Source organism: Drosophila suzukii, chromosome 3 (genome assembly GCF_043229965.1).
Source record: "Drosophila suzukii chromosome 3, CBGP_Dsuzu_IsoJpt1.0, whole genome shotgun sequence".
In the NCBI taxonomy this organism is placed as follows: domain Eukaryota; kingdom Metazoa; phylum Arthropoda; class Insecta; order Diptera; family Drosophilidae; genus Drosophila; species Drosophila suzukii.
Window position 1 is genome coordinate 72,142,683 of NC_092082.1, and position 27,837 is coordinate 72,170,519.

A 27,837-nucleotide genomic window follows, 5' to 3' on the forward strand; every position below is an offset into this window, starting at 1 on the left:
ATGTATATAGATAATCCTTAGCTTATTTTGAACTTTTTCTATAATTCCAACAGTAAAGCAAAATTAATATTTAAAAAAAGTAAACAAAAGAGTTGAACCAAATTGGAAATCCTAACTTTTTCTTTCCCAGTAATTTTTCTTTGATCTCCAAAATTCCGACTAAATAATCTCCTCATCCATTTTATTTACCCTTCTCTGTAAAATTACTATTCGCTTCAAGTGTACATAATTTGCAATTCGCCCAGACAAATAAACAATAATTAAATGCACACAGAAAAACAAATTAAAATAAAAACCCACAAGTGGGAGAGCAGTTGCAGCAGGGAATAGCACTCAAAAATTTGCAAATAAATTAGACAACCGAGTGGCAGTGAAATTTCCAACGCAAAACGATGCATGGCAATGCGTGTGGGCGTTTCCCGAAAACCCTTGCCCCCAAACAACATCCCCATCATACCGAAAAAAAAAACTATCCAAACCTAGCCAACAAACTGTCGGTTGTTCATTTTCATTTCGACAGTTTTCTGTATTTAGTTATCCCATGAATTTGTAAAAAAAACAAAAAAAATAAACTATATTTGCTTGAGTTGCAATAACAGATGCAGAAAGCAATTTGCAGAATAATATTTAGAGGGGTTTTCTATTCACAAACGTATTTATTATCCTGTCGTATCTAAACTTTAATGGCATAGAGCCGGTGATTTCTGTGAATTCTGTCATATGTGTTTTATTTGGAGTTCAAGAAGCTAGGCAATTGCCAAATCGAACCCTATAAATCACATGACGAGGTGGCCGAGAGGTTAAGGCGTTGGACTGCTAATCCAATGTGCTCTGCACGCGTGGGTTCGAATCCCATCCTCGTCGGATATTTTTTTTGATTCTGTTTATTTTTCACTTTTATATTTTCCCCAGTACGTGGGCCTGCAATAATTGTTTACTGAATTAATGATTCATTAGTCCGATGCAGGGCGCTGAGTTGATACAATAAATTGCATTTTCCAACCTTTGGGTCTTTGGGCTGTCATCAATTGCAAAATAATATGTGGCTCATTTTTTGTGAAACGCTTATTAAGTAATCTGACCCGCGGGAAAATATAATTAAACAGTTGCGTAGTTTTATTATTTAAGGGGTTTGGTGTATCGCTAAATTAGTTCTGCAAATGTTAGTCACTTTTGGAGACTTCCGTTTTGAATAAAACTATTCAATCGTTAGTAAGCAAATGAAAATAGTTATTTTTTAATCATTTTGCTTTATTTTTATCGCACTAGAAAGACTTATTTGCTATTTTAGGAACTTGGCTTATCTCATACTTATTTCTGTTGATTACTAGCAACTTTTGGGGACTTCCATTTTTTTTATAAAATAATTTAATCGTTAGTAATTTAATAAAAATAACTATACAATCATAAAAGCCTTTTTTATCGCAGTACAAAAAAATGATTTATTATTATTATAAGCCGTTTAGATACCAAGGCAGTGGTGTTCTAGTTCTAAGAAATATTTAATTTTTTAAAGATACCCAGAATTTTTAAAAACGTTAAACACCCCTGCTCTTTGGAGATAACTGCGGTTTAATAATCGCCTTATTGGGTTAAGTTATTAATGCACTTAACGCTGCCTTTTTGCATAAATTTAATGTTCGACGCATTATTAATTGACTCACGCCGGAAAATGGGAAAAGCAAACAGCTGTGGCCGCTGGCCTAGTAAATTATGATTAAAATCACCCATACACTTACGTAAACCAGCACACAAGTGCACTTCGTTGCGTATATGCACATGCAATTAATGGTGATGGTGTGCGGTTAGGAGAGGTTTAACGCAGTTTGGCCGCAACCTTAATGCAGCTGCGAGGTTTTTACCCCATGGAAGTTAATTTACGTGGGAGACTGTGAAATGTGATTCCGCTACCATACCGTTCTCGATGGAAATTCACTACTCTCTTGAATGGGTTTTCTAAGAACAAGTTGTTATTTGAAGTTTAAGTATGCACTTGTTCCAGTTTCCCTTTAATTAAAACTGTTCCGAGATGAAAATAAAAATTGAGTCGTGAATTTTTATTGTATTATAAACTTTAATACTAAGGAGCTTAAGGATAAAGAAATAAAAATTAAACAGGATGGTAAAAAGTTCATATCAAAATAGCCTACATACATGCAAATATCCTCAACAAACGTTACCAGTTCTAAACAGTTTCAATTTCATCTATAATATTTTTCTACGAAATAAGATTATATTATAACACCTATCCATACAAATTCGAATTTGCATATCGTGATGAAATCTTCCCATTACTTCCCAGAAACTGCATTCTTTAAAGAGTTCTTTAAGATTAGTTATTCAAGATTACTTCAGAATTCATTGAATGTCAAGTGATACCTAACAATGTCATTTATTCTGTCGTAGACCATCGAAAAGTGCTGGCAATTTCCAGATCTTTCAATCTATCCATTTAAAATGATAAAGCGGTTAAATATTGCATGTCAAAGCCTTTTTCCGATCCCCTCCCTAAATTCAAGGGCCATTCAGCCATTTTGGCAATCAAAATCCATCTATAGCTGGCCTGATTTTCGGGGTAAAACAAAAAGGAATGGCTTAGGACAATAGGCCCCCGCCCATCCTCTATTTTATGCGTTCCGCATTTTCCGCTTGTTTTGGCCAAAAGAGACTAACTTCAGTGTACCCGAAACAAATGGCTTAATATTTCACATTGAAATATGTTAATTATCGAAAATTTGCTACTGAAGGCAGCCCCATTTTGATCAATCTGGAAAGCAATCTTGGTTCTTGGTTCCAACTGTGAAATCAAAGCAACGAGACAATCTCGTAAAACTATTTCAACAGCCGTAATAATAAGAACAACAAAGAGAAATGACAACAAAACGGCTAAATGTACGACATTTAGCTTACAAGGAGCAGGCGAAAGGCTAAAATTACAATTGATGGGGTTTACCACAGCTACAATGGAGTGTGTATGGCTACACTGAGAAAAACTGTATTTAAAGTGGTGAACAGATTTTAAAAAATATATATTTTTATGAAAAGAAGTAGGTGTATAATATTATATTAGCGGTTTCTTACTTTTAAGAAATTTGATCCCAAACAAAAATATTCTTATTTAAAGAACTTTTCCTTTAAACCTGCCTTACATCTTAATCTTAATCTTATTTCGTATGAAAAATAGTTTGAAAGTGAAATATTTAAGAACAAACATTAATCAGTAAATTTGTTAACTTAATATTTTTATTTTTCCCCAGTGTTTTAGGAATAGGAACCAAAAGAGTGGAGCACCACAGAAACAACAAGCAATTTTCATATTTTTGGCGCAACGAAATCGCAGGAAACGGGAAGCAGAGTGCAGAGATAGAGATAGAGACAAAAACAGAGGCGGAGAAAGAGACGGCAACAGTGACAGGGACTGAGACAGAGAACAAAGGACCAGAAGCCATTGCCCATGGCGGAAGAAAGTGGCAGAATGGTTAGCAACTGGGAGTTGGGATTCAGATTCGAATTCGGGCGAATGGAAATGGAAAAGCGAGCTCTTGTCGCCCGACAACATTATTTCGAACATTTTTTTATACCCTTGTTGCCCTGGGGGCTTGTCGTTTATATGCATCGATGAACTCTGACCTTATACACCATTCAGCCAGCCTTGTCCTTGCTTATTTTCGTTGGTTTATTTGGTTGTTCTTTAAATAATGTCCAGTAATTGCATACATTTAATTTATATCAGGGAAAACTATCTGAAATTTGTAGTTTGGGTTTTAAAGGTGTTCTGGATTATTTTGCACTACTTCGTTTTAAATATTTCCTGCTTTCTATCAATTGATATGACCATCTCACCTATTTTATTAAATAGTTTAATTTTTTTAACACACCTTACTTTTAGCAACATGTAACAAATCCTAAAGAGTATTCAAATATTCTGGCTGCCTTAAAAAGCTTTTCCATCCTCGTTTTTCCAGCTGTCAAACATTTAGAATACTTACTCTCACATTATTTTTCTTTTTATATTTTTAAAACAAGAAATGGCGCTACAGAAGACAACAAGCCAAGAGCAGCTGCGTCCCATTGACGTTATAATCAAAAATCATATGACGTTTTTCGTTGGCATACCATATAACCAAAGACAGCCAAAGTTCTTGAGGCAGAAAGAAGGAGGACAGCACAAAGGCACTGGCGTAGCCAAGTCGACAGCCATCAATGTAGGTCAGTCCGAAAATAAATTGAAGAAAAAATTCAAGTAAATAGAATCGCATAAGCAACGGAAGGTATGGGGGTTATATGCAGTGATGAACTGAAAGGACACCAAGTTTTATTAGTAATAAATCCAACCAACTTTATAATAATTGAAGATAGTTTCGTTTTTTATATAGAACTTTAAAACATAAGAAAAACACGGATTTTTTATGGACCTTCCATATTGATCCAGTTTTTTCGATTATAGATCAATCAACTCTTTAGTTTGGCTTATCCTCCTGCATTTAGCATTAAAAATTCCAGAAAAACTTATACGTAAAATCTTTTTAATTAAATCAGTACTAATATTGGAAGATCATATGATATGAAAATTGATAAAAAATATTACTCGGTTTTTCGATTTTAAATCCATTACCTTCTGGGTTTGTTATATTCTTCTGTACTTCATGAATTCCAGATAAGGTTTTACAATGCTGTAGCATTGGTTTATCTTCATTTTCAAATATAAGAAAGTACCTAATGATTCTGTTTTCCGATTTTAAATCAATTAACCTACTAGCTTGGCCTATCCTCCTGCATTTGCGGGGTATGAAAAGCCGCTGTCATCGCCGACTAACGCTGCCAGTGGAAGAAAAGCTCATTGACGTTGTCGCTGTCATCGTCATCGCCTCTGGTTGTTGAGGAAAAATTGCAGGCACTCGTTCACGAGCCAAAGTTAGGGCCTCGAGGAGAAAGGGCCAGGGTAAAAGTTTTATTGCCAGGGCGTGTATACGCCGGTGGGCGTGACTGGTAGTGCAGCAAATGGATTAAGAGGCGCCACAGCCAAGGAAAAGTGGGAGTGGCAAAATAGCATTGGCAGCAGCAGCAGCAGCAGCGCCAGAATCACAAGAAGCTGCAACTAAGACGACAAATGCGTAAGCCTTGAATCACTTCTCCTTTTGGGCACAATTCTTAGCCGGAAGAGCTTTCTCATAGGGGATGGCGGGGAAAATGGGGGGAAACCAGCTCTATAAACAAGTGTTGATAGCAGATTTCGAGCACGCTCCAAGCCAAAAGCAAATCAACTGCTGAAAAGCAGCTTGCTTAAATGGGATTACACCGAATTCTGTGGCTTTCCTTTCAACTCCTCTTCACAGCAAAAGTTGTTGGAGATGTTGGCTAAGAATTGCATGCAACTTTCTGCAACTTTCTTGGCTTGATTGCCATTTGTTTGGGCTGCAAAAATTTAATGCAATGACAGTCAAGCAAATTGGCAACGCGGCGTATGCGTTATTTTATCAGTTTGCCGGACAATCAGACAGCCAACACAACTTTTTCCCCTCATCAAACAAAGTCTGTGGGGCTCTGGTTGCTTTCATTTCGACTTAATTAATTTTACAAAAGCCACAGGCAAAGGGAAAAGGGAAATGGGTGGTTTAGAAAACCAAACATGGATCATATAATTAATCAAAGCACTGTGTTGATAGTTGCGGTGGTGTTGGGTTAGCGTTAGCTGCGGTAATTACGCTCCACAGGATTATACATGCAGCATTAATCTGGGAGCTTCCCCGATGTCTGAGCTTACGCCCCTATTTTCCACCCCATTTACCACCCAAAATGACCCCACTTTTTATGTTTTAGCTGCGCTAATTGATAAGTTTCGCTTTGGTTTAAGCTGAAGTACAAGCAATCCTTTAATAAGGCCACTTCTTCACTCGAGTGTTCTTTTGTGGTTTGTGTTTTTTGTCTTATTTGAAATTGTTAGGACTGGTTATGGGCAGGTTTTTAAAGGGTCATGCTTTAATAAGCAAGGTTAATAAATGTTATGAACTTTCAAACTTGATTTTTAATAAAACTGTTTGCAATACCAAAGCGGGAATTCATGAAAAACTGGGAGAGATAGATGGGAATATTATTAAAACATTATTTTATTATTAGGTAAAAGTTAAAACAGTTTTAGGTTAAGCTTTACTTTAAATTTAAATTCATAACATTAACCTTCTACAAGAAATCAATAAAAAAGTACATAAAAACTTTAATTTAATTACACTTTTTAAGCCATTACATTTTTTAAAGGTTTGCCTAAGTACTTAAACGGTTAACTATTATTTGTTTACACTTTTTGTTTTACATTTCCTAACCACACAAGCTAATAGTTGTTGTTTCTGGCCAAAAATGCAACCGCCTCTCAGTTTAACACGGCCAACATAGCAGCCACGCCCCTCGACAACGCCTCCAGGAAACTCTTTCCGCTTGCCTAAAAACCCACCCATTTCCCCCCCCTATATTTTCCCCTTGCAACTCACGCAAACTTCCGGCTCAAAAGTGACGGCCTCCCGGCGGCAAAAAAAAAAACAAATGCAATTTTGGTGCAACCACCACTAGAAGAAGAACAACAAACACGCCATAGCTGCCATCGGACATTTGGGGCAGGAATTGTGGGCACTTAATCAGCACTAAACAAGGCCACGCCCACAGGAGAATAGTCCCGGGAAATTGGGTCTGGGTTGAGCTTTTCATGGCGTGCACGCCACAGGAGCTACAAAAAACATCCTTGACCTTAATAATGCCCCTTTTTTTCAACGGAGGGGGGAAGGCGGTTACAGGGTAGCATTGTGATGTACAGAACTTTTAGGCAGGTGGGAAAATTAAACGCAAAGTGATGAGGAGGTTGAGGGAAGTGACGGGGAGCTATGTTGAAATGTCATTAACGCCACCAGTGAGATTTCGCAGGTGAGTTGCCAACAGACGTGTCGCCACTGAGGCGTGGGCTGCCACACTACACTGGGCGAAAAAGTAATCAATAATTAAACAAAAAACAAAATTCCTTTACTTACATTATGACTACTTAAAATTTCTTTCATTTAAATGATGTATAAAGAAAAAATACTTTATTTTAATGTTTGCTGTCCAAAAGAATGCAACACTGTATTTTAAAATAAGAAATACAATGAATTTATTATAATTATTCACCGCATACTTCTAGACACTTTAAATGTCATTAAAAAGTAATTTCAAAACCTTAATGATTTTGGGTCACACCCTAACATAAAAAATTTACTAATTTGTATAAGTAATTAGTTGTAAAGTAGACTCCAAGTTATAATTAATTTACTATGTTTAAAAAACGTAGATTGCCTACAATGACTTCAAATCTTTTCAAAACATTTTTAGTTTCTGCACCATTATGTTTCCAGTGTAGTAACTGTTTGCTGCAGCGCGAAGCGTGTTGATTTAGTGGCATATTTCGCCAGAAGTGAGGCACAGACATCAGAAGGCAGCGGCTGAGGCAGCTGAAGCGACAACCAAACGTCGCCTAAATGTGCGCCAGTTGGCTGCATAGCCAGCCTTGACCGATATTCGAGCACTAAACACAAACACAAAGGCATTAAACCCACACAAGCAGGCGTGAACACACTGGCTAACACATACACCCACCAAGCTGACGGAAAAGGGGCATACAAATTAAAGGAAATGGGAAATTATTGGTTCGATTTCGAAATTTTTAAAAACCTATTTAAAAAAATCCACAAAATAATAATGAAATTCAACACAAAAAAAAAAAAATTTTTTTTTCTATCAATTTTTTTTTTTATTTTATGAATCTATTAAAAACCTTTTAATAAAAAGAACATTATCTGGTTTAAAAAGTTTAAGTAAAAAGTTTTTTTTCTTTTATTTAATTTTTTTTTTTCTTTAAATATTTGTACAGACGATAAACTGAGAACGAGTAATACACAATCGCTATTAAACAAGCAGCTTATACTTTGAAAGAACTTGCAATTTGTTATATTTAATATGTGCAGTGCAGCTGCTGATTGATTGTTAAATCGAGCATAAATTTGCCATCTTTTGCCAGGTAATGGAGGTATTAAAATATTAAGCTGCAAGGGAAACTCGTTGGCAATTTCGCAACGCAGTAAAGTGGCACAATGAAATGTGCTCATGAAAATCATCCTGCAGGATGTGCAGCTGCCAGGACGACCGTTCAAGTCTCACTTCTCCAGAGGAGGCGCACTTTTCCGAAAATCTCTCTCGGAAAATTCTCCATCACATATACATATTTAATGCACTCACTCACAGGCGCACTCGCACTCACACTCGCACACACACACTCAGGGCCATAAAGCGTTTTAACAAATGGCATCAAATTGATTTTGCCACGCTAAGCATTTTGGGATTTTCAGCGACATAGCCTGCACTTTTCCCCGCATTTTCCTGAAAAACCGCAAGGCGATGCCAAAAGTCTGCAGCTGCTTGATTGTGTGTGTGTGTGAGTGTAGAGTGTGTGTTCGAGTGTGTGCGAGCTTTGCATATTTGCTACACTGCTCAAAATGTATATATATAAAAAGTATAGGGGTAATGCTGGGCCCAGCAAAAGTTTTCCCCTCCCCACGAATAGTTGGCCCTTTTTTGCATTATTTTATTTATACTTTTTTTTTTTACGCCACCCTGGCAACCCACAGTATAACCCATATAACCCAATACATATGTACGTATATTTATACAACTATTTTGTATATATATATATTTATTTATGTGTGCAGGCTGGGCTGGCACATATATTCGCATATTTTTTTGATGAGCCCGCACAGCAAAGTGGCTGCATTTTCACCCGGATTTAAAATGATTGCATATGATGGGGGGGGAAGCAAACTCAAAGGGCAGGGTGACAACCCTGGTCGGGGGTTACGCTTTTCCCCCACCAAATGTTGTCCTTTTCGACGCCACTGCCTTTACCTGGTCCACTGAAGCTGCCTCCACCCATCACGTGTCGGTTTGGAAAATAGTTCTGAAAAGTTGGTAGCCCCCCGCTTTTTACGGTGTTAAGCCCTCAATATGCTGGCTTCTCCGGATGGAATGTAAATAAACAATTTGCGGTCACAGTGACAGCGGAAAAACTATGACATAAATGAACTGCCAAGGTATTTTCTCAATCAGCCTGTGAAAAGTTTATAGGTGGGCTTAAAACGAAGCTGGGTATGACAACATAAAAGGTAAATATAAGGGCTTTGATATTTGTTCTGGTGCAAATTACGAAACCTTTGCTTTGAAAAATATAACATTGCTCTTTTAAAATATTATAATTTTTAGATGTATGTATTTGTTCTCCCCCCATCATCTATTTTAATTTTTCATAAAATCAATATCTTATCGCAGCTGTTGTAGATTGCAAAATGATGGAAAATATTGAACAATGCCTGGCAGTAACGTTTCCCTTTCATAACAATCCTTTTGAGATGCATTTCCCTCAATATCCTTTCAGTTGCCATCACATTGAAAATTCCATTCCAACGGACTTCTGTAGTTCCCCTCTGGCTAGGGAAACCCATTTGAAGAATCCACAATAAATACTTCTAAACGGTTCGGTTGAGAAGCAAAGCGATTTCTGCCGCACCCACGTGACCTCAACCCCCGGCATTACTTAATAATGCGCATAAAAATGCATTCCCAGCATCGGGAGGACCACGTCCAGGAATACACTCAGGGAAATACATTTTCCTTGGCACCTAATATGAAAAAATAAACACCACCAGAGAAATTCTTATATATAATAAAATATTCAAATAAAATATAACTAAAATTGTTCTAAAATGTTCTCGAATTATTTTTAAGTTATTATATCACTAGATTTTAGATTTCACATTTTTTCCTCAGTGCATATACCAAGACAAGGCTCTGACAAATGTGTGTAAAGAGTGAAAGACAGGCAGCCGGGTGGATTCAATCCAGCTCCTTGAACTTTATGGCCAGGGTAAAAGCAACAAAAGACATGGGGCCACAAAAGCATGTCGATGGCTGGCTGCACATCCCTTCCAGCTTCCAGCTTTCATCCGAACACATCCATGGCAGACAAACAAACACCCGCAAACGCAAACACACCTCCGTGCAAACAACTCATCCGAGCGACTTGCATTCTCCTTCGCCGCTTGACTGACAACGGACAGCGGCAAAATGCATTAAGACCTACTTTCGTTTTATAACCGAATATTTAATCGCCCTTTACAGATGCATTTTAAAGCGAATTATTATATGTATTCCCCAAAAAAGATCACATAAGTATGCTGGATTATTTTACACAGGATACTAAGTTACTTCATAAGTATACCAATTTTTCAGAATTTAAAACAGGATACCAAGTTACTTCATGAGTATTCTAGTGTCTCAGGGGAAGGTATACCATTAAATTTTCAAATATTTGTTATTTAAAATTATATACCTGTAATAGATTGTTTTACACAGGATACCAAGTAACTTATATCATACATTTTATGCCACACTAAAAATCTTCAGAATCCCATATTTCAAAAATTAGTTAACAGAGATAAAAAGTATTTCTTAAAAATAATTATCTTATTATCTCAGTCAAAGGGTTTAGAAAATTGAAATACTCCTTTTCCAGAACCGCAAATGTAAAGAAATGCTATCAAGCTCTACATGGAATTTATGTGTCTCTATGTACGTGGGTAACATTGTGGATTTCATTAAGCTCACAAGGAGCAGGTGAAGCAGGGAAACCGGGAAAGCTGGGAAAGCAGGGAAAAGCGGAAAATTCAGGAGGGACCTAGTGGTGGTGGTGGAGGAGGAGCAGCTACTCAAGTCGACAGCGACTCCCAGCGGCACCTCAACGAGCTAACAAAGTGCAAAGGCTGCCAGGTGAAAGATCCTCTAGAGAACCGGAGAACTGGAGAACCGTAGAGTTGCTAGAAAAGGACAGATGGCGCAGCTCTCGAGTATGTGTTTGTTTTCATTCCTCTTTTGTTTGTTTGGGTGGGTGGGATTTATAAGTGGGCGGGGGTGATTGCAATGCGCATGCAAAGTGCTTTTTTTCCCACAGCAAAAATTTAGGAAAAATATTTCTACAAGTTACATTTGTCCAAATGGTAAGTGGGTCAAGCCAGTTCCCTCATTCCTCATCATCCCAATATATGTATCTGCTCAGAAATTCAATTTATTTGAAGAGCAGCAGGAGCTTAAAGAAAGCGTGAGGAGACTGAAAACGACTTAAAAAAACATTGGCGTTGGCCAAACAAAATTCACTTTCAACAAATCAAATTAAAATCAATTAAAATTAACTAGCAAGCAGCCGGCAAACCCAAAGCTTCCCAATACCCTACCACCACCCACATCAGTTTGAACCACTCACTTGCCGATCACCGCCCATTGCTATACACTAGGAAAAATCTGAAAGAGTTTTCCTAAAACCAAATATACAAAACTATTTTCAGTTGAAAAGAAAAACAAATAGATAAGGCTCTGCATACATTTGTAATGATTCTGGTGCATACTTCTTTCCAATTTCTATAATAATGTATTTCTAAAAAACAAATATCACACATTTCAAAATGGGCGTTATTTCACTGGGCGTTCTATCATTGGGCTTTTTTGCATCGACCCTAATGGTTCGCTAGAATATACATTTAGCTTTATAATTCAAGAAATCTTTAGAACAGTTATTTCTTATACGTATTAAATAACAAAACAAAGTTATTTTCTTAGTTTTTAAATAACATTTTTTACTAATTCACTGTCCCAAAATGTTTTCAGTGTACGCCTCCGCAGCCAAGCGAAATACCAAGCGCATGAATCATGCATTTTTTGCTTTTTGCCAGGGCGCTCTTCTTTCTCACCTCTTGTTTCTGCATTTTTTGCTTCGGCGGTTAAGGTGCGGCAATAAGTAAATTGAGTCGCCCGCTCGTCCCACCGAAAATTCGTTGATAAGCACAGACTTTTAGGCAACCCAGCCCCACGAAGAACAACAAAAACCGACCCCCGAAAACTTCAGCGAGTATATGACACGGCGAAAATGGGGGAAAAGGTAAGAAAGAGACCAACTGATGAGAAACCGAAAGAGACTGGTACATTATGTGCGAGTCCAGGTGAGAGCTGCTCGATTGTTTGCAAATATTTACAACACCTTATCGGCACGTACAAATGTTCACACATATTCACAAGAGTCAATTTCATGCACTGCAACCATCCAATCTTAAGACAGTGAAACTTTCTTCAAGAACTTTCTCCGGAAAGTTTTCAAGTTCTATTAACCAAACTTAAATCAAATGTAAAATGAAAAGTGGCATGGTCTTTTAACTTTATCTTAATAATAACTTCAAAACCAGATCCATATCCATACAGGATACACATTATACTTAAGGATAGATTCGTGGTATTTATCTTCTTAAGCTTTAGACACATAGTTAAATAATGAAATGTAAAGAAGAGTTTTAAGAGTTTATCGTATCATTTGATAGCATACGGATCAGGTACTTAAAAAAAGAAGATATATTTTACTTTTTTTATAAAATGGTTTAGAAATGCTTTTACTTTTAAGAAGAAACCATTCTTAATTCCTTCTCGTTTTTATACAACTTAGTATATCATTATCATTATAATTAAAACTCACTATTATTGATATGAAATATTCTTAACATGGGTACTCTATAATTTTTGAAGAATATTTTAGGTTATAAGATATATTTTATTTTATAAGGTGGTTTTAGAAATGTTATTATTTTTCAAGAAGAAACCATTCTTCTTCTCACTATCAGTGTTATGAAATATTCTTAACATGGCTACTCTAATAATATTAAAAGAGGTTATGGATGATAAGACCACCTTATTTTGTCACAGTGCATTCGGTGCTGATCACCCGTAGGCTTTCAGTGTGCGCAGAGAATGAAAAGAGCAGAGCGTTTGGGTTGAGTCACCGGGGCGCTTTTAACGGGCCCACTCACCTGGCGCGGCCCACTCACACTCTCGAATTGAAGGTGTTGATCAACTGATAGTTAGATACCCGTAGATAAAATAAAATGAGAGATTAATTGGGAACGTGCTGCGGGCGCTGGCGATGGCGCCATCTAGCGGTGCAACCGAGGCGTAACCGAGTTGTCTAGCCAAAATAACTAGCAAAGAAATTAAGTGCCGCTCGACACACTCAATTTTCCCCCATATATTCCCACTTTCCTCAACTCGCCCACACTTTCGGCAAACAATGGCAAGGCAAGTAGAAAATTGTGTTAGAAACATTTCAAGTTTTTCATTTTGTGTGCGGTGCACATCTTGGGTTTGTTTTTTTTTCTTTCAATTTTATTGGCACAAGGTTAGAAAAAACCAAAAAGAAGAAGACCCAGGGCAAACTGGCCAAGAAGAGGAGCAAGATGAGGCACAAATGGCAAAGTTTATTATGCCATGGCTCATTGTTGTGGTGTAGTAAGTACATATGTATGTGGCCCGAACCGAAGACCCAAAGTGCAATGAAACGAATACGAATGCAAATACGGTAGAAATTCTGTGAGACAGAGAACCCACACACACACATACGAATATGTTCCTAAATGAATTTGGTGAAAAATTCAAGTTGAATGAAATTGTTGGTCGGAAGGTAAAATGCTTCCTTTATGCCGATTTAATTGAAGCTGAGCAACAGTTTGCAACCACATTTCCTTAAATTTAGATGGGAGCTATTCTTTAGTCTTCTTACAAAGTGTTCAAAGTCAAATAAAATGAACACGCTTTATTATTTCCATAAAGTTGCCAGTTTTGATAAAAACATTTTAAAGATTTCATTATCATAATAGTTTATTTTTTGCAGTTAATTTCAGTCACGTTAATATCTCTCATATTTAAACAATTTGTTACTGAATAATATTTCATTGTATGTTTTTTTTTATTCTCTAGAGATTTTTGTGACTCCCTTATCAACCATTATGCTATAATATATTTTGAGCCCGAAAGTCCCTTAAGCAAGTGACGAAAGAAGTATCATTATTTTTCATATCATACTTTAGGACTCCCTGTTTGGTGATTTTAAAACTCTAGAGATTTCACTGGTACTCGATTGAGCATTATTGGAAATGGGGTTGTTTATAAAATTTATGGGGTAATGTCCAATATCAATGGTGCATAAAGCATTTAGCCTTGAGATTCGCAGAGTTTCAGGCTTAAGAAATAACTTATTGAGGGATGTTTTAATCAGGGATGTTTTCCCTCAGAAAGCTCAAGTAAAATAAATTTGGATTAGGGAGTGCTACGTCAGAAGAAATTTCATGCTGTGCTCACATTCACAGTTTTAAGGCTGGAAAGCTGGAATAAAAAGAGAATCTCAAGCGAAGAATAACGCACACGTGCACAAAGCTTAAGACTGAAAGAGCTGAAGAGAGGGGGGTAAGAGAAGAAAGACTGAAAGAGAGAGAGGGAGAGAGCGGGCTAGACGCGCTCAGCTGAGCACATGACGCTTTTAAGCGCGACTTGAGGCGTGGGCGGCTTTGACAGCTGCTGCTCACGTCATAGTTGCCCCACAACTACACCAAACTACCACAACTACACACTGCAGATGCCGCAGCTTCTGTGTGTGTGTGTGTTGGTGACCATACAATTTTTTGTGTGGTCCGCCTCTTTGTGTGGGTGGCGCTTACAAGGCTGTTTGCTGCACATTCACAAAGGCCCAAAAGCAGAGCGGCCAAAGCAGAACGCAGCTGTTGCTTTTGTTTGGCAGCCCAACAAAATGTTTTTTAGAAAACCACTGCCGTTGCCACTGCCACAATTCAAGACCCACCTCCACTGCGCTGTGCCACACCCCCCTCCCCCCGCCCGCCCACGCACAGTGGGAACAACCTTGCGAAGGGCAAACAATTACACCAAAGCATAAAGCAGAAATGGAAAATACAGAGAAACTTCTAGAAAGCTGACTTTTGGCAACATTTTTAAATTAAGAGGTTTAAGAACACTTAAAGGATCGCCGGAAAGTATGCTACAATAACAGAATGTTTTATACTTTTTGTGACTTTTTTAAGTGGTTTTAAAAACAACAGAGATTTTAGTTCCAACTAAGAAGCTTAATAACAATAAAGTTTTTAACCATATCAGTTTTTTTTTTATTTTTTACGTTTTTAGCGTTATTAGTTTTCATTAAAAGGGAAATTTTTATGAATGATGTGAACCAAAATCAAAAAAAAATACCTAAAATAGATTTTTACTTATGCACTTTAATTTATAAAGATATATGAAAAATAGAAAGATATATTTTTAAAATTTTATTGATGATATTAATTTGATTATTTTTTAATTTACTTCAAAAATTTTAAACTTAAACTTATTCAAAAATATTCCTCTAAGAAATACCCAACATAGAAAAGAATTGAAAGATGTTCGAAGCCCTGCAAGCCGAAATTTAGAATGTTCTTAAGGGGTTATTTTTCCCTTAGTAGGTCCTCTTTACAGAGGTTCTACCGTACCTTTGGTCTTTGCAGTGCAATGCAAAAATGTCGACGCAGCAGCGGCGGCAACGGACAATAAATAACTACGAGCGGCGGCTGTGACGTTAAGTAGCTTAGCGTAGTAAAGGAAAAACTTGGAGAGCAACAATAAACCTCGTACAACAACAACAACAACAACAACTAAGAGTACAACAACAGCGGCAAATACAACTATATTTTAGCGCGCAGTTGACTTCATGAAACTAATTGCAAGCAAATGGACAAGCATAAATTCGCCTTATGGCCGTTTCAGGACAAAAATAAGTAAATAAAAATTCATAACCATAAGCAAAAGCGGAAAAACAACAAAGGAACTGCGGTGAAATGTGTGTAGTTGTTGTGATATTCGCTGTTTGTTGCTGCCGTGTACAAATCGTTGTACATAATTGTTGTTGTAGTTCATTAACGTCAACGCCGCCACGCTCAAGTCGTTTTTCTGCCGTATTTTGCCTTGTGTGTGTGTGTGTTGGCCTTTTTGGCCTGGCGAAAATATTTTTTGAAATAAGACGCAGCGGAAATAAAATATTGTGGTGTTTACAGGGTGATAATTATGAACTCTATAAATCAAAAAATTTTTAATATTTCTTTGTCACTTTGAAATTATTTAAAAATAAAACATACATACATACATTTTTATTTGTATGTATGTATATGTATATGCTATCAATACTTTTAATTTATTATACTTTTTGTAAAGATTTTTATAAAAATTGGATTTGCATATGATTTAACCCGACTTTAAATGGTATGATTAAAATAATTAAGTATTGTACCGAATATGCACATAATTTAGGTACAGTAGGTTTTTTGGTTCACCTTAACAAGTCTGCTCTGTATAACAATATTACATAAATTCCAATCAGACACGAACCAGTTAACGGATCATTGCAGTGTACAAAAAGAGAGGGCGTTAAATAAAATTTGGCAACGATTGCGAGAGAAAGAGAGAGCCTTCGAGGGAAAGAGAGAAGACATTGGATCGTGGGCGAATTCGCTACACAGAAAATAATAAAGTCCCATACATGTTAAGACTTTCCATTATTATTTATATTTTCCATCAATTTTAAAATGGATTACTAATTTAAGAAAAAATATCATATATCACCTTTCACTTGATAAAATCATTTAAAATACCACTGAAAAACAAATAAAATCATAAAGGGTTTCTAAAACCTTTTAAATGATCATCTGATCGTAGTATATGCCATTTCTTTCCGTGTACATGTGCCGCCGCCGGCGTCCCATAAAAATTTGTTGTTTATGCTTTTGGCCAACTGCGGCGGCCAATTTTCGCCCGCAAGATTTTCGCATTAAAAATGGCTCGGGCGAAAAAAATACGAATGCGAAATGATCGCCTGGCGCAGCTGCAAATTCTGATCAGAGCGAGGGAGTTCATCGCTTCGGCTCTTTTGTGTTTTGCTCTTTTTTGTTTGTGGCGTTAATTTCTTATTTGATTTACGACCAAATGTGGGTGCGAAAGAGACAGCCAGTCGCGCAACTGGTTAAGGCACAAAAATCAAATCACAGCTTATGCTGGCAATTAATTATCAAGTCTCATAATCGCCATTCATAAATAAACAAAATAAAAATACATACGCACACATGGCCTTCCAATAAGAATACTTTCGCTTTTCTTCGGGAGCCATAAAAGAGACACCGAAATTATGTAATTCCCGCGTTCGTGCTACTTAAATAATAATAATAGTTATTGCCAAAAAAGGCACCCACACATAACTAATTTTCTTATTGGGAGGTGCGGCCTCCACACACACACACGCACTTACCTTTTGTTGTTGTTTTCCCTTTTTTTTAACTTTTTTTTTTTTGTTTTTTCGTTTGTTTGCCTTCGCTCTCTTTCGCTCTCCTAGCTGCCGTTTGGTTGTTGCTGCTTCTGCTGCTGCTTCTTCTTTAACTTTGGTTCATTCATGCAGTAGATCCCAAATGTTTCCATTTTACCTTGATCCTGCCATCAGGATTGCATTTCTTTCGGCCAAAGCGGGATCCTTGACTTTGTTCACACACAAATAAGCTCGAAACACACACATGTGTGTTAAATATTGGCTAATTATATGCCGAAATGGCAGCAAAAACTCGCGACGCGACTTTATTATGATTTCTCACATTCTTTCAGAAAACCACAAACAGACACGCACGCACTCACACCGACACACTCGCACACACTCACACACACTCACACCAAGTGCAACTGCCGGCGTTGTTAGAGCGAGACGCAAGATACGAGACGCGAGGGGGACGAGTTGAGCAAGAAGACGCCCACGCCGCGAAGCAATTCGAAATCGTTAAATATAGTATTTACTGTATGCACTTTCAGCGGAGCTCTCTCACTGTTTCTTATTGGACGCTCGTTGAGTAACTGAACCCCCAATTGGAATTCTTGGCCAAACAACGCAAACAGCTGATGTCGACGCTCGTTGATATATATCATATTATCGATATATCGATATTATTTGAATTAAAATAAATATTTATCGCTATTTTTTAAACATATGACCTCTAATCAAATAGTTAAGGAATACAACCGAAACGTTAGTGTAATTAAATTTAACAGACTTAATTTCTTGGCCAAATAACGCATGCAGCTGATGTCGCAAGGTGTTCAGAATGTGAGGTGGCGCTGGCGGGTGTTGCCATATCGTTTTTCAAAATCCCAAAACCAAAATTGTAGTATTAATAAAGCACCCTAAAATATCGATGGTGCGGAACTTCGGAAGCAAGTCGGTAAAGCAGTTTAGGCCAGAAATATGGCGGGCTTTGTTATGAATTAAAAACTATTTCTATACACTTAAATATGTGACTTTTAATATAGGAAGTAATGCATTATAAATATGCAATTTTGGTAAAATTTTCTGTTGAAGTTAATAGTATAGGAATACCAATAATATGTACAAAACTGATTTTGGTCAGCCTATAACAAATATATTAAAAATATTTTAGATACCTGAAAGTCATGACCTTTGCCGAAAACACCATCAACAGAACCCTTATCTCTAATAATTTATTAAGAATAATTAACAATAAAATAGAAACATAGATGATTCCTGCCATCGGCGCTTGTCTCCAAAAAATATCTTGTATCACACTATAAATTATATATATATAAATATTTATATAGGTCGGGATGTTGACGGATTAACTTAACAATCGAATAGGACTTATAACGTCTCCTAATATCGAGTAGCTATCGGTATCGACTATGCACACAAATCGAATAACAGCAATCGATATGCGATATTTTATTCAAAAATATCGATATAGAGCTTATGATATATTTTTCACATCCCTAGTTTCAATTTTGTTCCCGAAAAAAGTGTAAGTCCGCAGCCGAACGGCTAAAGAAAGTTGAAGAAAAGTAGGATAGTTGCAAGTAAGAAATACATAATTAAAAGCGCATTTAAGTCCAGAGATAGTAAAAAAAGTTATGTTGATGCGACAACGCCGCACACCCACACACACAACGCTCCGGCACACACATACACAAGTGGCTTGCAAATGGCGGATGCGTTTCCAACTAAAAAAAAAAGAAAAGAAAAAGGAAAAGGAAAAAGAAAGACTGCATTGTAAGCGTGAAATGTTGTGAAAATTGTTGACGTTGCAAGTGGCTGGAAATCGGCAGAAAAACCGTTAGAGAGGGATGGTGTGAGAGAGGGGGCGATAAAGAAAGGGAGAGCGGTGTGTGTGTGAGTGTGTGTGTAAGTGCAGTGCGACGCCCTTTTGTCTTGAGAGGAAAAAGGAAGCCACTATTTTATTTATCGGTGTGCAATTATTCAAGCTGCCAATTAGCGGCCGACATACTTTCACTGTTTTCTCATTGCTTAATTATGAGCAAAAGGGACAGCTGACTGGTTTGATTTGCCAAAAAAATCTCGGCCGCCGCCGTCTGGCCTACACCCCCCTCCACCCCTTAATATTTGTCCGATTTAATCAAAGAAAAAGTCAAGAAATGAGCATAATTGATGCGCTGACCTCACCACACACACATAAGCATATGCGGGCTTATCAAAGGAAAGGCAAAGAGAGCTTGGAAGAGTGAGAGAGCGGGGAGAGGCGAAAGAGAGCGGCTTGCATTCGACCAATAAATCATTGACTTAAAAACGTTCGTCATCGGGGAAAACCAATTGGTAATCAAGAAATGCCATCGCTGTCGACGTCAGCAATCAATAGCCATTAACCGTCAGTCAAGCCTTAGACAAAAATTATCAATTTGCCTATTTATAGTCTTTATGCGTCACTCCATTTTTTAGCACAACCTTCCATCTGTGGACCAAAAATCTTGGGGGAAAACGAACTTGGAACTTGACGCTCCCACGCAGCCAGAATAGGAACACAAAAACAAAAGAAACAGAGAGAAAAAAACAACATGCCACGCTCTCTTTCGCACAGAGAAAAATAAGACGGCATTGCATGTTGCATAAATATTACAGGGGGAAAAAAGACGAAAAATAGGGAGCATAGCTTTCTAAAATTAAAACACTTGAGCCGCTGAAAATAGCAGAGCAAAAGAAATGCATTTATGAATAAATAAAGGAAAAATAATGAATGAGTGCGAGTACGCTCTCGCTGTCGGCGGCAAAAAGAGGGCGAGAAAAGCACTTGCACCGTTATCAGTGATGCTGCCCCCAAAGAGAGAGAGCTATAAACAATCTAGTTTTTTAAGTTGTGAAAAGTCGGCATTTATTGAATGAATTTTAAGTAAAGAAAACTGAAAAAAGTCTTAAGGGTGCTCAGGGTGCTGCCCCCAAAAAACTTGTATAAAAACTCCAGATTTAAAATTCCCCAAAAACTTTATTGATTGAATGAAAATTGTGCTGAAAACAAAATTGTTAAAAATTTGAATGGTACAAACCAAAAAAAATTCTTGAGAAATTTTTGGTTGTGCCTTATTCCAATCAGATTTCGTTTATTGGGCTGTAAGTGTAGACTCGTAATATTTTTGGAACCATTTTTTTTTTAAATCCTTGTGATTGTGAGTTTTAGAAAATATTTCTTTTAAGAATCCTAGACTCTAGGGTTATAAATTTTCGTATATTTTAAAAACTTGTTATTTTAATGTTCAGTTGGCTTAAGTGAGCAGGCATACACGTAAAACAAGTCAGTTACACAGGGCGTATACTTGACCCACATCTTTATACATACATATGAATGTACTACATAGCAAAAGAAAAATGTCCAATTTCTCATCTCTGACCGGTGTTCACCGACAGGAGAGAAATTCCATGTGCCAGCGAGTGCGAGTGTGTGAGTGCGCGGCGGGCAGGCAGCTAATTGAACACTGGGGCGCCGTGAAGGAGGGTGGCGGAGGGGTGCGAAGGGGGTAGGCGAAACAACGGCACAGAAAGATAGAAGGAAAAACGGGAAAATTAGGCCAACTGTGCAGTTCGATGCCAGTTTGTCAGTTGGTTTTAACGAGGCCGAGCAGCCAGCGTGTTTTGCATGCTGTTCGACCATAATACATAATTATTTATAGATGGCCATAATGATAATTGGCAGCAAAACTTCGACTTTCACACACACACACACACAATACGCTAACACCCAGACGCTTACGCTGGCAAGTCACTCACACACGGGCGCTTTTCTTCCGGTTGATGACCTTTACCGGCGTTTTTATTGTGCCCGATTCTCTTTGGCTTTGGCTCTCTTCTGCTGCTGCTGCTGCTTCTTCATCTTTTCCTGCGCTACGCCCGGAATTTTCGAATCGGAATCGAAGTCCGCTGTCCGGACTTACTCCACTGACTTTCCGTTAAATGCCATCGATTTGTTTGACAGCAACAGCAATAGAAACAGAAACCCGTTCTCAATGTGTCATTAAATATTAATTGAACTTTGTAGAGCGCAAACACATGATTGTATTTGAACAGCCCAGCCATCCGGAGAAATGAATGTCGGCCTCATAGGCGCAAATAGGCAAACAAAAATACATTGTTGGGTAAAACAGTTCTCAAAGTATGGTTGAAAGATCCCCAAGATATTACGTTAAACTTGTCAAAGGTAAACTGGCCAACAAAGAAGACCTTGAGGGAGATTTTCAAGCATCTCTTGTATATTATTATGGAATACATCCAATACCTTTTTAGTTCTGATCAAGGTTTAATGTTCTTAAACGTATAACCAACTAGAACCAATCCCGTTTTAAATATTAAAAGTATTTCGGGTTAAAAATTCACATATTATTTTGTGATATCATCGATCTCCACATCATCACGTAACCCTCAGTATTTTTAAAGCTTCCCCTAGAAAAGATTGAGTATGGATAGAAAGCGAAACACAGTCGGAATCTTTTAGCCAGAAACATGACGCGAGCAGGCAAAGCTGAAGAAATAAGAAGTACAAAATTAACAAAAAAAAGAAATACCCGACCTGCCAGTTATCGCAGGCGTAGAGAGCAACAACCTTGAATTGAAACATTTGCAATTTGTGAATTCTTCCACCAAAGCTCTCGCGAAGCCAGCGAAATTTCAAGTTTTGTTCTAACTGTTTGTGGTGGGAGAGAAGAGAGAAAGCTGAGAAACTGAGAGCCCCAGCACACGGAGAAAAATTACGTTTCAATTGATTGGATTTGACGTAAAACTAAATTTAATCTAAGCTCTTCGAGTAGCGATACCAAAAAATTCAAAAAAGTTTAAATTCAAACTATCATATTAAATGATAATCATTTTAAAAGTACACTACATTATATATGTATGAATTTCAAAGTATACAAAAAAGATACACATTTTTAAACATTGAAAATTCTTTTTTAAAATAATATTTTAAACATTTTCAAAGGTCCCATTCGATTCTTTCTTGTGTAGCTTAAAAATATACAAAGGCAATATAATTTAAATCTTTAGCCTCATATATAAATAGTCTAAGAATAATATCTAATCTCAAATACGTCATCTGTACAATTTTAAGGAATTGATTCAAGTGTAGAGAGCCAAAGAGAGATCGCGATCCCAGCTCTGACGCGAATCTTTTCACTGGCTTTTGCCATTCGCATCGTGGCCATCGAAAGAGACTCGTGGAGTTCTACGGATAAGATTACCAGTGCTCAATTTTTTCCAGTGAGCGAATCGGCAAATTTGCATACGTGTGCGTCAGAATCTTGACTTGACTTTGCTTTATTTAAAATTGTTATTCTTTTTCCGATTTTTCTTGTGAGTTTTTTGTTTTTTCAATCTGCGTCAACACCTTTTGGGTGCAGAATATACCTTTGTCTACCAACTTTCGTTCAAGGCTACGCAGCAGCTGCTTCATAAGCTAATTTTATTCCTCGAGACTTTGTTGTCAGCTCCTCTCGGCTCCCCCGGAATACATTTTGCAGTCTGAAAAGGTCTTTGAGGAATCGATTATTCCAGCGGGGATTTTCCAGTCGTCCTTCCTACACTTCCTACACACAAAATCAAATTCATTCAAGTGACCTTTTTGCCAGAAATTTGAAATTCATGTGAATTCAATTGCGAGTTGGGCAAGCGGATGTCCACTGTATAATCCGGATTTCCAGGAATATTGAGCCATTCAACAGTGCATTTGTTTATCTCAGCAGAGCAAACAACAATAAAATTATCAACCGCGGACCGTTTTATTAATATCACACGTCAAGCAGGCACAAGCGACTGCAATAACAACTTAGTCATACAAAAAGAGAGTTCTGTATGGGCTTTTGTGTCATTCTCCGGCCGGTAAACCGATAAGCACGTACAACTCAAACAATCTTATTATATATAGAATTGCTGTCATTAAACGTAGTGTCGTTGATCCGTTAATAAGTGGTCATTTCTTTGGTACGTTTTTTGGTCTTTGAGCCCCACGTCATCAGTTTGTACTGCATAGTTAGCAGCAGTAATGTAGCCAAACACTGATAAGGCCAAAGGAACTGAAAGCCATATTCACAAAATTTCTCTGATAGCAAAAGTTTAAACGAGCGACCTCAAAAGGCATTTCTAACATTTCAACAATTGAGATTATTTTTTGCTTAGCTGGTTGCTTTATAGAAGAACGTGGCCGTAGTTCGGGATTTTCCCCCTTTATTGAAATAGCACCCTATCTTTCGGAAACTGTTTTCAAATCACTTTTTGTTACTCAAAACATAATTTTATAATCACAGTTCTGGTTGTCTAGTTGAAGTAATTGACAAGTTCGTAAAAATAATTGAATATCACAATTTTGTAATTAATTTTTTACTATTTAAGGAAACAAAAATGTTTAAAATATTTACTTTGGTCGCACACAAATTATTAATTAATATCTCCCTATTTAATCCGCAGCTTTCGCAAAGGAGATCTCTGAGAAAAAACCCACGGCTGAACCGGAAAGATATGCAAATATGGACTTCCACATACTGATCGTCATCGGTTGTGTGGTCAGCGCCTCGCTGCTCTCGTTCCTGTTCATCAACAAGATCTTCCGGCGCAAGACTTTCGAGGAGGTGGTTGCGGAGAAGCGTGCTCTAAGTGCCAATTTGTACAAGGCGGCTGGTGGAGCGGCTACCAAGAAGCCCAAGAAAAAGGAACTCAAGCGCGAGAAGAAGCAACGTCAGCGGGAACAGCAGCGGGATGTGAACAACGAGCCGGAACCGGAGGAACCCGAGGATTACTCCGATGGTCAGTCGGAGGGTCAGGGATCAGTGGCTGATGAGGAACCCGGTCTGTCCAAGCAGCATGTGGAGTTCGAGCCCGATGCAGAGATCCTCACCGAGCAGCGTCGTCCCAGTAGCGTGGCTGAAAAGGAGAACCAACCCTCCGCTGCCGGCAAGAAGGGCAAAAAGGATAAGCGCAACGGAGCCAGCAACAAGACTGCTGGCATCCTGGTCAACAAGAATGAAACCGTGGCTGTCAAAATTCCAGCCACTCCCGAAGAGACACCCACTCTGAATACTTTTGAGACCAAGGTCCCCAAGGATGTGGTGGAATTGAAGAAGCAGGAGCAAAAGGAACGCAAGGAGGACAACAACAACAAGCAGCAGACCCAGAAGAAGGTCGGCGGTGGTAACGTGGCCAAAAAGGAAAAGCCCGCAGCTGCCGAGACAGAGGCACCCGTTGTTACCAAGCAGATCCTCAAGCAACAGCAGCAGCAGCAGAATGGATCACCCAAAACCCAGCACAACCAGGCCAACAACAAGACCAAGCAGCAGCAGCAAAACAAAAAACAGAACCAGAAGGAGACCCTCACGGCCAAGGATTTGGCTCAGGCTTTGGACAAACTGGCCGAACACCAGAACCAGACCATTGGCGTTAACGCTCTGATGAACGTGTTCTCCCGTGCCGAGCTGAATCGCTCAGAGATTCAGATACTCATCGACTATCTGCTGAATAAGCAGCAGGATATGCCCTCGTCGCACTCCGAGTGGTCAGATGACATCTGCCAGAAGCTCAAGCGTCAGCTGGAGGAGAAGGAGAAATTGCTGGCCGAGGAGCAGGAGGCCTCCATCGGAATTCAGGCTAAGCTTCGCGAGCTGCGTCAAGAAGTGAACACCGAACGCGCCCAGATGCACGCCCGCAACCAGGCCTACGTTGATAAATTGCAAAGCAAGGAGCAGGAGCTTACCGCCCTTAACCAGGAGCTGTCCAGCCTGAACGACAAGTTGACGCTGGAGCGACAGCAGTTACAGGTAAGAACAAGCTTATACGTCTTATTTATTAAATGCTTATAATGATTCCCCTTAACGAAGCAATTATTCTTATTTATATAAATATTTTGGTTTTCCACCATTTTAGAACCTTTTGAGGGAGAAACAAGCCAACTCGCAGGATCTTTTGCAGTTGCAACGCTTGCAGCAGGATCTCGCCCACAAGGAAAAGTGCCTGGCTGATATGACCGCGTTTGTTAACGCAGAGACTCAGCAGAAGAACGAGGTGATTCAGCAGCAGGCTCAGCAGCTGCAGGCCCTGGAGCAGCAACGCGACGAGCTGGAAGCGCGCCAGAACAACAGCATCTTTGAGCTGGAGCAGCGCAAGCAGCTGGAGGCGGAGAACGCCGAACTCAAGCAGGAGTTGTGCGCCGTCGCGCAGGCGCAATCTGAGCTGCAGCGTGTCCACGCCGCCGAGTTGCAGGAGCTGCGTCAGGAGTCATCCGTCCTGGAGGCCAACAACCTGGCGCTCAACCAGCATCTCACCCAAGCAGCCAGCAACGCCGTTCAAGCCACGGCCGCCCAGTGCGAGCAGGCCCAGGCCCAGACCGAAGCTCTGGCCCAGAAGCAGCAGGAGCTGAGTGCCCTGCGCTCGCAGGTGGACTCGCTGACAAGTGCCCAGGCCCAGCAGAAGAATCAGGCCACCACCCTGCAGTACCAGCTCCAGGAGGCGGAACAGCAAGCTGAGCAGCTGCAGGCCAAGGAGCAGCAGCTGCAAAAGGAGCTTCAGGAGCAGCGGGAGAAAAATGACGTAAGTATATTTCAACAAGATATTTAACTAACTAAATTATATAATTATATATCATTTAAATTAAACTTACCCTTTCTAATCTCACATTCGCGTTTGTCGTTGTATTTTGCATCCGCATATGTACGTTCGTTCTTTTCTGCATCCTTTACTAATTGCCACGTATTTGTGTTTCGTCAGGACGTGCGTTCAAAAAATTGGAAGTTGATCGAAGCGTTGCAAAATGCCGAAGCATCAGTAGCTAAGGCAACGGCCAAGACGAAAACAAATACAGCGCAATCCGTAGGCGTAAGTGCATGATCTCTGCCAGCACCTTTTGCTTTTTTTTTATGATTTCGTCTGAAAACTCTTTTAGATCGAATCATTTTTATATAATCCACGCATCCTTTAATCTTTGCAGCAACAACACAAAGAGCTGCAGCAGCAGCAACAGAAGGCGGTGGCCGCCAATGGAGGAGGAAGTGCTAGCTCAGCCAAGAGCGAGCAGCAGAGAATCCGGGAGCTATACCAGCGCCTGTATCCCGAGGCAGTGAAGGCGCAGTCGGGCAATGCCCTGCAAGCCTCCTTTGACCAGTGGCTGGAGCAGGTCCTGGCCACCCATGTCAAGCAGCAGCAGGATAAGCTGCGGCAGAAGCTGGAGGCGGAGAAGCCCGAGAAGCAGAGCAGCAGCAGTAGTCATAAGTCCACACAATCAAACAACAATAGCAGTAGCAACCACAATAATAGCACCCACAACAATATTAGTAGCAATAATAGTAGTTCGAATAGCCAATCCTCCTCCGCCGCCGCCGAGCAGCAGGAGCTGCACAAACAGAACCTGCAGCTGCGGGAGTGCAACGACAAGCTCACCCAGCTCGTCACCAAGACGGTAAGAAGTTTACCCTTGCTAATGCTCATGAGGTGGTCAAGTAACCATATTATTATTTGTACAGACCAACACGTTGATGGACTTGGAGGAGCGAGCTCGCGAGCAGGACGAGCACTGGCGTGGCATCGTCGAGCAGAAGGAGCAGCTGATCCTCACGCTGCAGCAGCATGCCTCCAACGGAGAATAGGTAAGATGTATGAATGTATTGATCCAAACTTTTTATTAACATCGATTTTCTCATTGCAGGACATTTAATGTCGCATAGATAAAAGAGGAAAAGGAAGGTGGAGGCCAACAACGACGATAAACTGACAAGCAACCGCAGAGTTTGTCCAACTTCCATAACAACAGCAACAGAAAACAAAACAAACAACAACTCTAACACCCTATTAAGTTTAAAGTTAATGTAACAAGAGAAAGGCGAGGGAAATTAAGCATGCCCCACAACAACAGCAACATTCAACATTTTATAGTATCGAAAATCAACAATTATGAGAATGAGAACTACGGAACGCTTTAAGAAATTATATACACATTACTAAGGCAAGATAATGATAACAATCGAAACTTGTGCAATGTTAAACGAGAAGAGAAGAAAAGCTAACGGAGGAAAAGCCAGACTCTGAACACGTGAGCAGGCGATTTCCACCTAGGCCCTCCCCAAAAAAAGATAATTAAACCCGGAAAAATCCATTGCTGCTGCTACTTTCCAACTATTATTTATCCCAAACTTCGCATGCGATTATTATTTTTTGTGTTACACTTGCATTTAAAAACGCGCTATAAACAATTGTATATGTATCTTATGTTAAGCGAATGAATTTAAAACCCAGCTACTTAAATGGCAAATCCACAAAAATAAAACAAACTAAAAAGTATGAATGTATGTACACTTGTATTTTGAATGTTTTCCGTAATTGTTTTCTGTTTCTACGTACTTTTAATTTCCGCCGCGAAGCAGCGCAAAGTATTCAAGCCCCAGAAAGAGCAAACGGCAGCAGCAACATTTAATTAAGCGTATATAAACAAGAAAATAACTATTTTTATATAAAACTGAATGAGAAACTATCTTATAAGTAAACGCAAATTAAACACACGAATGCTAATAGCAATTAATTGTCGAAAACCTGTTGCATGCGACATACTGATTAATTAGGCA

The 27,837-nt window shown here is 38.9% G+C and overlaps 2 protein-coding genes and 1 non-coding gene across 13 annotated transcripts in view; 2 read left to right on the plus strand and 1 right to left on the minus strand.

Moving 5' to 3' along the window:
• Nuak (Nuak family kinase 1) overlaps positions 1-17,814 on the minus strand; it is a 56,930-nt gene extending 39,116 nt beyond the window's left edge. For 3 of the 8 annotated variants that reach the window (XM_036817158.3, XM_036817157.3, XM_036817151.3), the window contains exon 1: positions 17,219-17,814. The gene's annotated coding sequence lies outside the window, so the exon portion shown is untranslated. The remainder of the gene's footprint in view (positions 1-17,218) is intronic. The other 5 variants (XM_036817159.3, XM_036817160.3, XM_036817161.3 and 2 more) reach the window with 5 other exon arrangements.
• Positions 783-864, plus strand: TRNAS-GCU (transfer RNA serine (anticodon GCU)). The gene has a single exon. It is a non-coding gene; the product is annotated as a tRNA-Ser (tRNA).
• Positions 17,815-18,683: 869 nt separating the features above from the next.
• alt (aluminum tubes) lies at positions 18,684-27,564 on the plus strand. Of its 4 annotated transcripts, none has more exons than XM_036817044.3 (7): positions 18,684-18,764; positions 23,702-25,044; positions 25,151-25,813; positions 25,991-26,098; positions 26,211-26,678; positions 26,743-26,865; positions 26,925-27,564. In XM_036817044.3, the coding sequence occupies exons 2-6, from the start codon at positions 23,761-23,763 to the stop codon at positions 26,863-26,865; spliced, it is 2,646 nt and encodes an 881-aa protein (XP_036672939.3). In that variant the 5' UTR covers positions 18,684-18,764; positions 23,702-23,760; the 3' UTR covers positions 26,925-27,564. The 4 variants fall into 4 exon arrangements, with proteins under 4 accessions (XP_036672939.3, XP_036672937.3, XP_036672941.3 ...); XM_036817042.3 differs by having other exon boundaries at positions 18,727-18,819; XM_036817043.3 differs by lacking the exon at positions 18,684-18,764 and adding an exon at positions 22,382-22,526.
• Positions 27,565-27,837: the final 273 nt, after the last annotated feature.

Bases quoted from the DNA above. Each gene is read 5' to 3' on its own strand.
- alt (XM_036817044.3), top strand. From the start codon at position 23,761: ATGGACTTCCACATACTGATCGTCATCGGTTGTGTGGTCAGCGCCTCG. The intron at 25,045-25,150 runs GTAAGAACAAGC...CCACCATTTTAG, and splicing joins TGGAGCGACAGCAGTTACAG to AACCTTTTGAGGGAGAAACA. The intron at 25,814-25,990 runs GTAAGTATATTT...GTGTTTCGTCAG, and splicing joins AGCAGCGGGAGAAAAATGAC to GACGTGCGTTCAAAAAATTG.